The sequence below is a fragment of the Lingula anatina genome, chromosome 4, assembly GCF_051362555.1.
Source record: "Lingula anatina isolate TDL-2025a chromosome 4, LinAna3.0, whole genome shotgun sequence".
NCBI lineage: Eukaryota > Metazoa > Brachiopoda > Lingulata > Lingulida > Lingulidae > Lingula > Lingula anatina.
This window is the reverse complement of record NC_141770.1, coordinates 27,864,676-27,877,995: the sequence shown is the minus strand read 5'-3', so window position 1 is coordinate 27,877,995 and position 13,320 is coordinate 27,864,676. Positions and strand designations below refer to the sequence as shown.

The following is a 13,320-nucleotide window of genomic DNA, read 5'->3' as shown; positions in this document are numbered from 1 at the left end:
AGGCTGCCCTGTGGCGAGGTACCCAAAAAAACCCTCACCCCATACACACACTAAATTAAAATCCGGCTTTCAAAAGCTAAGGTTAAGTTATAGTTGAATTATTGCATTTTATTGAAAAAAAATTTAAAGAGGGAAAGAGACAGAGTATTCGGCGTTTGAAATTTCGAAGTACAACCAACAACAATGTTTTTAAAATTGAGTGCGTAAGTTCCTACAAAGAATGACTTTCACAAATCTCATAATTCAGCAAATATTTCACCGCCTTCTACATAAATCACAACTATCTCGTCAATGTCGGTGGAGCTCATGTGACTGCTCGCGGACATAAAAATTTGCTGATTTTCCATTGGTCAATTCTTGGCATGGCGTAAATCAACTGTGGCTGTAGGAATATTTCACAGGAAATGGAATTACATAAGATGTTTTGTGTAATTAGGGAATAAGGGGGAGGTCTCTCGTCTCTTGTCGTTATAAGCGAGGAGCTCGGCCTTGCTGTAACATCGTCCAGTCGTCCTCTTGTGGACGCAGGGAAAATAAAAGGTAAGACGGACAACTTAGAAGTCGCTATATTCAGGGTTTATTTAGTACCTAATAAGCATATACTCGGTAAGGATGAGATATTCAAATATCTAATGTGCAGATGTTGGAATTCTAAGGGAATTTAGGTATGAATTGAATGGATAGGTCAACACGTGGAAACTTGTTGAGTAAATCTAGCTGATAAAGTGCTCGTTTCATAACGCGCTAAATATGCGCTAAATATATTGGAAAATAGCTGTGATTTTAAAACAATAATAGATATTTAGATTTATGCTACCGACACGGTGCACATCTAAGATACAAAAACTACCGTAGATTGCATTTCTTTTTTTATCGACCTGTTTCTGCTGCGACATCGTGACAATAATGATTTTCTTTGTACAGTTTGTGCGTCTAAATCGTTAACTAAAGAAAACAGATGGCAAAGTTTTCCTTCCTTACTTTCACTGCAATTGCAAGTGATTTTCGGATATGAGTGATGTGGCCGAAAAGAGACCTGATTTTAATTATGAAACATCTACGAGTTATTTCTTAAAAGACATACAATTCAAACATAAAGGAATTTCTCATCTTCAATGTTTCGTTTTGAAACCCATTGAGGCAATTTTAACGTTTACAGCATATGTTATAATTGTAGATACGAAAAACTGTTCATGCATCGGCATCTAACTCTCTAACGTGCGCAGGAAATGGCGACAAAGAAGACTTGTACATGTAGGACCTGAATTAAAATATTAAATGATATCGATTCATTAAATCTGGGAATAGGACAAAGTGGATTATTAAAGGGAAAACCCACAGTCTTCTATGTTGAGGAACAATTCAAGCTACCGGCGCTATATCTTATCCTTCTCTTCATTTCAGCATGGGTTCAAGTCATCGGATTATTGGCGTTCTCCTGGCGTTCCTGGGCGTGTCCATCCATCACAGCTCCGCCCAAAGTAAGTCACATGATAATGTATCACAGTTCACGTGATCTCTGACATTTGTGCGATTTCTGTAGTCGGTGCGTCGTGTGCGTTTTAAGCTTTACATCTGTACTGGTATGTCGAGTTCTCTCATTGAGCAAAACTGGCTGAAAACGAACATTCGTAGATGATTCAAAATCGTATGTTTTATGTAGGATGTATGAAAAGAGGACTTCCTCTACTGAAAATACACTGTGTAAATTTCATATTTAATATTTTAATCCTGAACATTGTTTGCTAGGAGCTATAATGAGATTTATACATATAACAGCTGTATAATTATGCAATACGCTGTATTTGACTGTTTTCACAATGACTAATTTTCGGCTTAAATTTAGGGTCTACATTTAACTTTTTTGTTTCGAATAAATACGGCGATTTTAAACTTGTACTAACAAACAAATAGATATATATTATTTGGATCTGAGACAATGATTATCATATAAAAAACTCGAACACACAGGACACTCCTTGAGCTTTAACTTTAAACTCGGCCCTGAACGAAATCCTTTTTTTTTTTTTTTTTGTATTTTTAAACAAACATACTAACAGTATTCAAGTGTTATACTACTGTCAATATTTCCATGTATTGTTAACCCCCTCATGCAAAGGCTATCGTTAAGTTATCAGTTTGGGCACCAACTTTTCTTTTCGGTACATCATTCGTAATTAACACCCCATTCTCATAGATTAGATCGACCTACATTGGATCGACCTAACTCCCTGGGGGTTCACGCTAAATAGCTGTCAGCCGGGCGGACACGAAAGTTAATTACCCCTTAAAGCTTGTAGTAGGCGGGGACGGACACTTAAGGGGGATTATCTGACAGTAATCTAGTGAGACTCCCCGCGGTGATAGATCGATCTAAAAGTTGTGAGAACAGAGCCTAAGTCTCATAGCCAAAGTCTCGCCAAGACTACAGGGTGTTCCCCAAGTCAAGGCACATGGGAAATATCTACCTTCTGATATCAGGGCCCCCTTAAAACTGTACAAATTTAAATCACACTGTGGGGCCCTGTAGGAATTAGTGCACTTTAATGGTCTGGGATAATGTATCTATCTCACCCCCACCCGCTAGGAAATATCAGTATCTTTCCCGTGCCTATTATCGTTTGTTTCACAGATGATGAAAAACACAGCAACGAAATTACTTCCTGATAATTCAATGTTGTTCAGTTTTCTATTGAAAATACACAGGTATTCTGTCTTTAGACACACCATATTATATGTAAGCAAATAGAAGACAAACGTAACATGCTACTTTTTTCTTTCAATGTGAACGACGTTTATTTTCAATGCCAGCTCACTGCAGTCATAAACTATATAATTCATATCTCTCTCTCTCTCTCTCTCTCTCTCTCTCATGTTTAACCAACTCCCATTGTCATGAATACCAAAACATGACCTTACTGTGGTGAGTTTATCATTACAAATATAAATAAACAATTATTTTAGCTATTAAATCAATTATTTCTTTTCTTTTCCAGTTTTATGCTACAGTGACTTGGCCTGCACAAGTACTGTGACTATCCCAGGCGCCGACTTCGCCGGGTTAGCGCCGTCAGTGAGAAGTTGTTGTCAAGAAAATGGTGGAACAGCTTTAAAAGTGCTCACGTCTCCTACCGCATGTCATCCTTGTAGTGAAGGTAACAGTCCGCTCTCTCACTGTGTAATTAGTTTAAATGATTTTTAAGACGGAGGATGAGGAAGAAAACCAATAAATAAATAAATATTTAAACATTAATAAATATTTGAATAAATAAAAAGAAAAGAATCTAAGGAAAGGGGAAAGTAAAAGAAGTTGAATAATTTGAAAATCTTGGAAATGAATTACTCAGTTTGCCGTGTTTTATGAGGATGTGTTTCTAAAGTGTTCTGCAGTACTTTCCCAGCTTCGTAGAAAAGAGAGCTATCTCAAATAATGGTGTTTTTATCTCTTTGACAGATCCGTGCGCATATTGTACCAATGCCCCCCAGATCGAGGCTACAGCCGACACTACCGATCTTCTGGAGGATATTACATTAGACTGTGGCGAACCCTTCCCACCCCTGCCGAACGTTACCCTGAACGCTGTGTGTGCCGATGTGGCCGACCTGCAGATCACGACCTCCGACCCTGGTGCAACTGGCCTACAGTGCGATGTCAGCTACACTCGAACTTATATTTCATCGGACGTATGCAACAACCAGCAGACCACCCCTCAGTCCATACGTTACATAGCGTCGACGCCGCCGGTCCTTTCAAATGTCCCGGCAGATGTCACTGTAGCCTGTGAGACGGATGCAACATTAACCGCCCCGTCAGCGACGGGAACCTGCTCCGCAGCCAACGTCACACTCATCGCCAGCAACACTGAAGTTGACCCAGCATGTCAGTACAACAAGGTGATCACGAGCACCTGGGAGGCCATAGACGGCTGCGGCCTGACCAGCAACGTAAGCGCCTCTGTCAATGTTAGTTATGAGAACGCGCCAACCCTCGTTGGCACACTGACTGACCAAACTATTCTTCTCAATGAGCAGTGTGATAACGTCCCTTCCGTACCAGTCGTCACCGCCACGGGTTACTGTGGCAACAGCGTCACCGTAACAAGCACGGAAACCACGTCCAACGTCCAGTGCCAGAATAAATACACACTGACCAGGACGTTCTCCTCCACCGATGACTGCGGACGCACCACCACCGCCTCACAGAATATCCAGGTGACGTCGGTGTTTGCGCCCACATTCGACACGTTTCCAGGAGACATCACAATCGCGTGCAACACCAACGCCAATGTCTCTTTCCCAGAGTCCAACGTCACCGCCACGGGTCACTGCGGCGTCCCAGTCAACGTCACACAGACCGACGCGGTGGTCACAGGGGACTGTCCGGAGGACATCACCATCTACCGTACCTACCAGGCCACAGACGAATGCGGTCTCCTCGCACAGCGAACCCAAACCTTCCGGGCCAGCCCGGCTAACTTGGCCTTCACCTACGTCCCCGGTGACGTCACGGTGGCGTGCGGGACTGATATCAGCAACCTTGCTAACACGGGCGGCGTGGCGGTGGCTGAAAACGCCTGTGATGAGCGCGTTAATACCACGTACTCGGACGCCGTGGGGGGCACCGCGTGTAACCAGGCAGTGGTCAGAACTTGGACGACTTCACAGAGTTGTGGATTAGCGGTCAGCGTTGACCAGGCCATCACTGTGGCTTTAACGGCGTCTCCGTCCATTACCCCACCAGCTGACCGCAGTAACATAGACGTCTGCCCCAGTGATACCTTCACCCCTAGCGAACTCGGCGACACACCCACGGTCACCGGCAACTCCCCCTGCCACAACGTGAACGACTTCACTGTGGAATACGCCGACACGATAGTTACCGAGAACCCCACCGCCGGAACCAGTACAATCAGAAGAATGTGGACGGCCACGGACCAGTGTGGGAACAGCGGCACCGGCGAGCAGATCCTTGGCATCAGAGTGAAACAACAGCCAACGCTGGCCCTGGACCCGGACCAGTTCATCCTCACGTGCACCAGCGTCTCCGAGGTCTTAGACCAGACCCAACCACAGGTGGTGAACAGAGGGGGTGGAGACGCCGCCATCATTGAGACGGTAGAGACAACCGACAGCTCCGTCTTCCAGCAAGCCTGTTCTGGCCAGCAAGTGACCAGGACGTTTCAAGTGACCCTGGAGTGTGGGTACACCCAGACGCTATCTCAGGTGGTGACAGGTAAGCTTTCAAACAGATTTAAATAAAGTAAATTATGAAAGACGAGTGTGACACGGGTAGACTATTGAGTGCGATTTTTTGGTAGATTTTTGGAACGTAATTGTTTTTTTTATGTTTGTTTGTTTGTTTGTTTGTTTGTTTGATTTCTCTTCATTAATTCATATGTCCATCTGTTTATTTATCCATCTGTGTATTTATCAATCCATGCATTGATTTGTTCGTTCCTCTTCTCTTTCGATCATTCATCCATAACTGCTCGTTGGTGCAACTTACACAGATTGAATGAGCAGTGTACCACAACGCGAAATGACAAAAATACTTTAAATGCTTTCTTAAGGCTTATATTATCTAATAGATATAATTGGTATTATAGCAATATTGCTATACAAATTTAAAGTGTAAGCTTTTTGTTCCAGCTATGGCCCAGGCTACCAGTCCCCCGGTCAACCCGCCTGCCGTCGTCGTCCCTCCTGCAGACTGTATCGTCTACACCCACTTCCTGTACCCAACACCAGGCGGAAGACGCTTCCGCTACGGCTTCCGGTCACCAGGTGGAACTCTGTATTTCTTTACCCCTGGCGGTAGGTTCACCCTGGCATACCCAGGCTTCGGAAGCGGTGTCACCATCCCGACCGGCTCTGGTGACGGGCTCATCTATGCCGTCGTCAATGAGAATGGGCAGGTGCGCTACGCTTTCCGCAACCCCAACGGACAGATCAACTTCCTCTCAACGTACCCCGCCCCTGGTGGTGGCAATCGCTACGGCTACGAGGACTTATCTGGAGCGACCCAGTACGTCTCCCTGCCTCCTGCGGGCGTCCTTGTCATCCCCACTCTCAGCGGAGACCCGGTCCTCCGTCCCGATGGCGGGTACCGTCTTGGCTACAGAACCCCCGATGGTACCCTCTTCGACCTGACAGCCAGTGCTAATGCGGACGGCCTGATTAGATACGGCTACCAAATCCCCAACGATGGAATACAGTTTATCAACATGCCCTTCACGACGTTGCTGAACCTCCCGGAGATTAACGGCGGTCTGGTGTACGGGTACCGCACCCCTGATGGCGTCGCCCATATCGTTAAGGAATTCCCCATGAGTGACGGCACAGTGCGCTTTGGCTACGAGAACCCGGATGAAACGATCACCTATCTCCCTGTACCACAGAACGGCATCCTAGCTGTCCCAATCCCCGGCGGAGGGGTCAGGTTCGCCTTCCGCACCCCACAAGGTGCCCTGTACTACCTCGTCCCCTTCCCGACCTCCGATGGCAGAGTGCGTTACGGCTATCAGACACCAGAGGGTACTGCTAGATTGGTGGACCTACCAACAACGGGGCTCATCGCCATGAAGACCCCGAGCGGAGGACTCAGGTACGTGTATCGTTCACCAGAGGGCACCCTATACGATGTCTCCTCCTACCCCAGCCAAAACGGCATGACAGTCTATGGTTACCGCTTTCCGAACGGCGCCGTCAACTTCCTGAGCCTGCCCGAGAATGAGATGATCGTGATGACGAAGCCAGGCGGCGGGCTGCACTACACCTTCCGCTCGGCCGATGGGGTCATTCACGACCTCCAGCCCGTGCCAAAACCAGATGGCTCCATGACCTACGGGTACCCCACAGCTGGCGGTACCATGCAGACCGTGCCCAATGCCCCGGATTCCGACAGCCCATTCCCTCTCATGGGCAGTGGAATTTTCGCCGTTGTCCAAGACGGCACAGTGCGGCTAAGGTATGTTGCTTTAGATGGCCAAACCTATGACCTGAATAGATCCCCCGTACCTCAGACCAACTCAGTGCGCTATGGTTACACCGACGGCGACGGAGTCTTCCAGCACGTCCCCATGCCAACCATCGGTATAATGGCACTGCCAACAGTCGATGGCAATATACAGTACATCCATCGTGCTCCCAACGGTGAGGTGACCCCAGTTGAGGAAATCGTCAACCCCGACGGCACCGTATCTTATGGAGTCAGGAGACCCGACGGCAGCACTCTCATCATACAGATGCCCAAGAACAACGTGATGACGGTGCCCTTCCCCGGCGGAAGTTCACTATACACCTACCGCCAGCCTGGAGGACAGATGATCTTCCTTCAGCCCTTCGCTTCATCTGACGGCGGCGTGCGCTACGGTTATTCAGCACCAAATGGCGACACTGTCACCATCCCCATCCCATTCAACGGCATCAACACCGTGGCCACCCCAGGGGCGCCCGGTGGGGAAACAACTCTCGTGTATCAAACGCCAGAAGGACCACTGAAGCCAATGGTGGCCATCTCGCAGCCTAACCCAGAGGCTCCAGGTTTTGTATCCTACACCATTGAGATCAGCCCCGAAACCTATGTGGACATCCCCATGACCCAGAGTGGCACCACCGGCATCCCACAGCCTGATGGAGTCACCCAAGTTGTCTACAAGTCACCAGAGGGCACCATCTACCCGCTGAGGCCTTTCAGGCAGCCTGACAATACCATCCAGTACGTGTTTGAGAAACCGGACGGATCCGTGCAGTACGTCAAGATGCCAACCACTGGTGTCTTTACCGTTCCCCTTCCCGGATCCGAAACGACCACACTCTACAGGGCCCCATCCGGTGAAGTGAACCCGTCATCTGCCTACCCCACCTCAGACGGTGGTATCACCTACGGCTACACAACCCCCGAAGGCACAGTGAATCCAGTACCAGCGGATTCTTTGCCAGGTGGTCCCCGACCTGCCGGATTACCTGATGGCGTCATTCCCTTCATCAGCCCAGATGGAACAATTGTGTTCGGATTCAGGACCCCCACCAACACTTTTACCTACCTGACGCCTTTCACTGACCCTCTCACGGGCACCGTGAAGTACGGATACAGAATGCCAGAGAACGGAACAATTGTGTACGTCGAGATCCCGCGTCTACCAGGTCAACCGGATGCAGAACTACCAGATGGTGTCTCAGTGGTGATGAATCCGGATGGGACCATCACATACATCTTCTTTGCTCCAGATACCAGAACCTACGTACTTGTCCGTACCGTGAATCCGGTCACTGGGCTGATCACGTTTAGCTATCGCACACCTGAAGGTCTCACTTACTTCGTCCCTGTCCCAGGTATGCCTCTACAACCCGGGCAGAATGTCATGCCAGGAGAACCACGCGATCTTCCGGATGAGGGTACCGTCACCGTGGTCCTCAACCCCGACGGCACAGTCACCTACGTCTACACCTCACCGGATGGAAACACGTACTCGCTCACCCCTTACCCTAACCCTCTGGGCGGCATCCAGTTTGGTTACCCCAATCCCGACGGTACCGTCACGTACGTGCCAGTAGACCAGGGCACTGGACCCATGGGCCCCTTCCCGCCAGGTGTGACCACACTAATGAACCCTGATGGCACAATAACTTACCTGTTCACAGACCCTAACGGAAACACCTTCACACTGACCCAGTTTACCAACCCGGCCACGGGAAGACTGCAGTACGGCTACCGCTCACCAGATGGCACCATAATCTTTGTGGACTTGCCAACCACACCTGGTATGAATTTCCCAGAAGGCGTCACGGTCCTCCGTAACCCAGACGGCACCGTGACTTACATCTACAAGGCACCAGATGGCAGCACGTACACTTTGACCCAATTCAACAACCCAACCACCGGGCAGCCGGAATACGGTTATCGTAACAGCGATGGAAACATCATCTTCGTGCCCATCCCCACGGATCCGGGAACCGGTCAACCAGGAAACAACTTCCCACAGGGAGTGACCACGATAAGAAACCCTGACGGCTCCGTGACCTACATCTTCAAGGATTCCGACGGTAACCTCTACCCCCTGTTGCAGTACATTGATCCCTTCACTAAACAGCCCCAGTACGGATACCGTGCCCCTGACGGCACTATTCAGTACGTCAGAATACCAGGACAGCCTAGCCAGCCTGGCACAGGCGGGAACCTCCCCACTGGAGTGTTCCCTGTCCAGAACACCGACGGCACTGTTGGCTACATCTACAGAGATCCTAATGGCAATCAGTACACCCTAAAACGCTACGTCGACCCCCTTACTGGTCTGGTTCGATACGGTTATGTTGCTCCCGACGGAAGCATCAGATACGTGCCAGATGACCAGACTCCAGAGGATCTCCCCGACGGCGTCACAAAGAGAGAAAACCCCGACGGCACAGTCACTTACACATACAGAGACCCTAACGGCAACACGTACGTTGTTAACCGTTTCGTCGATCCAAACACTGGGAAAGTCAGGTTCTTCTACACCACCCCTGACGGTCAAACCAGGTACGTCCCTGATGATGATGATGAAGATGATTTACCAGACGGTGTTTCACCGATAGAGATCCCTGGTGTGCCAACAACCTACATCTATAGAGACCCCAACGGCAATGTTTACATGGTCAACAAGGTGACGGATCCAGTGACTGGCAAGGACAGGTTCTACTACACCACACCTGATGGTCAAACAAAGTATGTCCCTGACGGACAACGAGAACCGGATGGCAACTTACCAAGAGGAGTGACCGCCACCCGTAATCCGGACGGCACCATCACCTACACCTATCGAGATCCGTTTGGCAATACCTACCCTGCCACCCGCTTCGTTGATCCGATGACCATGCAGGTGAGGTTCCTTTACACCACCCCTGACGGCCAGACCAGGTACGTACCAGACCAACCTGACAGTAATCTCCCGGCAGGTGTCACTAGGAGACAGAACCCAGACGGGACCGTCACTTACATGTACAGGGCGCCTGACGGTAATACATATACACTGACCCGCTATGTTAACCCGATCACTGGCCAGGTACAGTATGGCTATCGCACCCCAGATGGACGCATCGTGTACGTTGATATCCCAGATGAACCTACGCGACCAACGCAGGCACCGAGACCAAACCCTAACGTCCCCTTTGGTGTGTCACCTATCACAAACCCAGATGGTACAGTCACCTACGTGTACAAGGCCCCAGACGGCAACGTTTACCCTCTGTCCCAGTTCATCAATCCCACCACAGGGCGACCGCAGTACGGGTACCGCACATTGGACGGCAGGATCATCTTTGTTCCGACTCCAACTCAGCCCAGCACTCCAGGCAGCCAGCTCCCAGGGTTGCCAGGATTTGTGGTCATTCCAGGGTTCCCCGGTGTGCCAGGCATCCCAGGAATTCCAGGATATCCAGGATTCCCAGGAGTGTTTCAACCATTGTTCCCCGTACAGCAACCCCAGACAGGAATTCCCGGCATCCCAGGTTTCCCCGGAATTCCAGGATTCCCGTCCGCCCAACCAATATTCCCTGGACAACAGGCAGGAATTCCAGGTTTCCCAGGATTCCCAGGAATTCCTGGATTCCCATCTGCCCAACCAATATTCCCTGGACAACAGGCAGGAATCCCAGGATTCCCAGGATACCCAGGAATCCCAGGATTCCCATCTAACCAGCCAATATTCCCTGGACAACAGGCAGGAATTCCAGGTTTCCCCGGATACCCAGGAATTCCAGGTTTCCCATCCAACCAACCAATATTCCCTGGTCAACAGGCAGGAATTCCAGGGTTCCCAGGATTTCCCGGAATTCCAGGATTCCCATCCGCCCAACCAATCTACCCTGGCCAACAGGCAGGAATTCCAGGATTCCCAGGCTTCCCTGGCATTCCTGGTATTCCATCTGGACAAGGCGGATTGCCTGGATTCCCCGGATATCCAGGTATCCCTGGATTCCCTAGTTCCGTACCTTATCCTCTTGGTCCGAATCCTCAACCACGTCCAAGGCAGCCGAGCACAGGTATAATCATTCCTGACAGCAGTGGACGCCCAGGTGCTGTTATTTACCCACTGGAGCCCCAGGGGCCCGCAGTCGACCCACGAAACCCGTACCAGCCCTCAGGCATCCCAGGATTCTCCTTCTTACCAGGATTGCCCGGCTTCCCAGGAATTCCAGGAACCCCAGCTTTCCCTGGCACAAATGGCGGTTATCCAGGTATCCCAGGTATTCCTGGAATTCCGGGTTACCCAGGAGGCTACAGTCTGCCAGGAGGCGGTATTCAGATTCCAGGTTACCCAGCTCTTCCGGGTGTTCCCAACACTGGATACCCAGGGTACCCCGGCTTGCCAGGAATTCCTGGAATCCCAGGGTACAACGGCTACCCAAGCAGCCTGCCAACCATCGGCACTCCATTCCCGGTCACCAGCCCTGACGGCCGAACACTGTACGGGATCCGTCTGCCCGATGGAACCATCATCTATGTTGTGGCTGCCCTGCCAGGTATGCCAACAATGCCAACTACCCCAGGTGGCGGCATGCCCACTCCCGGCACCATACCAACACGTGGTCCGCAGACCTGTGAGGGTGTGTACGCCGTGCCCGACCCCACGGGACAGCCCCACACCGTCACCTTCGTGTACAGGACATCCGACGGTGCAGTCTACAACATGGCGTCTCAGTTCCAGAACGACGGCACCGTGGTCTACTCCTACAGGTCGGCCACCGGAACCACGCGCTACGTGCCCCTGCCCTCTTCCGGTCTGATCGCGGTCCCTCTGGCCAGCGGTGAGGCCATGCAGCTGATCTACCGCCAGCCGAACTCCTTCATGCTCCCAGTAGTCATGATGAACATGTATGGTGGACAGGTGCAGTATATCTACTACACCTCCTCGGATACCATAGAATACCTGGATATCCCATCTAACGTGATCCTGGAGATGTCTACCCCCTGCGGAGGGATCCGGTACGGCTACAGACCCAACGGAGGCCAGATCCGGCTGCTCCAGGGCTTCAATGCCAGTCCAAACGGCGCCGGGCAGTTCAGATACGGCTATCTCGATAACAACGGTAACATCCAGTATGTGCTGAACTACAATTCCTACCTCGCCCCAGACTACGGCTTACCGCTTAACTTGGGATATACCAATGATGGTATTATTGCATCCGCAGCCTTCGCCGCCGGAAATGGTAATAACATGAATGTCCAAGTTCCTGTCGGGCCCCCCGCCCAGCAACTTCCGGTCAGACAACCGGTCAACGCTAACCCTTATTCCGGACTACAGGGGTACATGTCTCTCTTGGACAGCTTGGGATTCGGCAGAATGGCTAGAAGTGGCTGAACACTTCAACAGACTCCTACATATTTTCTATTAAAGTGAAAGTGAAAGTATATATTTGTCTGATGAACTGTAGATTTTGATTTTGATATTTAATATGCAATCATAGTGTAAAAAATTTACACTTTGTGATATAATGCTAATATTGTTTCTATTTGCATCACTTGGGCTAAGCAACTTACAATTGTAAGATAAAGAGTAGTTTGAAATACTTCCGACAGTGAACCAATCAAGAGAAAGAACATATTACTATTTATATATTTCAAGTCATTTTATAATGTCCTATTTTTACGTAGAATGATACTCGCCTATTGTATGGTCAAAGAAAAGTAAAATTTGAAATCAAAATAATTTTTCTGCTTTGTAATATCTCTGTCGGTTTTTACATATGAACATATTTTACTTGCGAGTTACGTTCTATTAAAATAAAGCTTTAGAATCTAATTTGCATACTTTGTTGTTTTTTATTTAATTATAAAAAGGTGTGAAGAAGGTTTTTGCAAATCAAATATACAAGAAGTACTGTTTAAACTGGAAAGAAAAACAAAAACGGTAAAATAAAACTGTTCGTTGGCTATATTTTGTGTTACGTGACTTTTGACGTGAAAATTATCCATTGCATTTCCAGACATTTTACTCAAAGTACATGCCAAAAAATATCCACACTGTAAACAAAGCTTCTTTCTACGTATTTATATATTTATTTATTCACCGCGTGCACATTTCTGTCCATCCTTGCCAAGTTTGTGTCTTTAGTAATGTCCCATACCTTACCAATATAATTACCAGGCAAACAACCCCGACCGACGGGAACGCCGAGATGTTTTTAACAATCTCACTGCCGACGTCCCGCGTATCAGAAATTACTGGAAACATGCCTCCATTTTAGCAGTAATTGTTGTACACAGCAGAGTTATTGTAATAATTGAAACGAGTTTTCAGAAATCTCTGAGACTCGGAGTGGTTTTGGAAACAGCAGAGG

At 48.9% G+C, this 13,320-nt stretch overlaps 1 protein-coding gene across 1 annotated transcript; it reads left to right on the top strand.

Annotated features, from left to right (window-relative positions):
* Positions 1–450: 450 nt before the first annotated feature.
* On the top strand, positions 451–12,915 carry LOC106169059 (uncharacterized). Its single transcript, XM_013548351.2, has 5 exons — positions 451–540; positions 1,405–1,481; positions 2,997–3,155; positions 3,455–5,233; positions 5,650–12,915. Exons 2-5 carry the CDS (start codon positions 1,406–1,408, stop codon positions 12,339–12,341), a joined length of 8,706 nt encoding a protein of 2,901 aa, XP_013403805.2. The 5' UTR covers positions 451–540; position 1,405; the 3' UTR covers positions 12,342–12,915.
* The last annotated feature ends 405 nt before the right edge of the window (positions 12,916–13,320 follow it).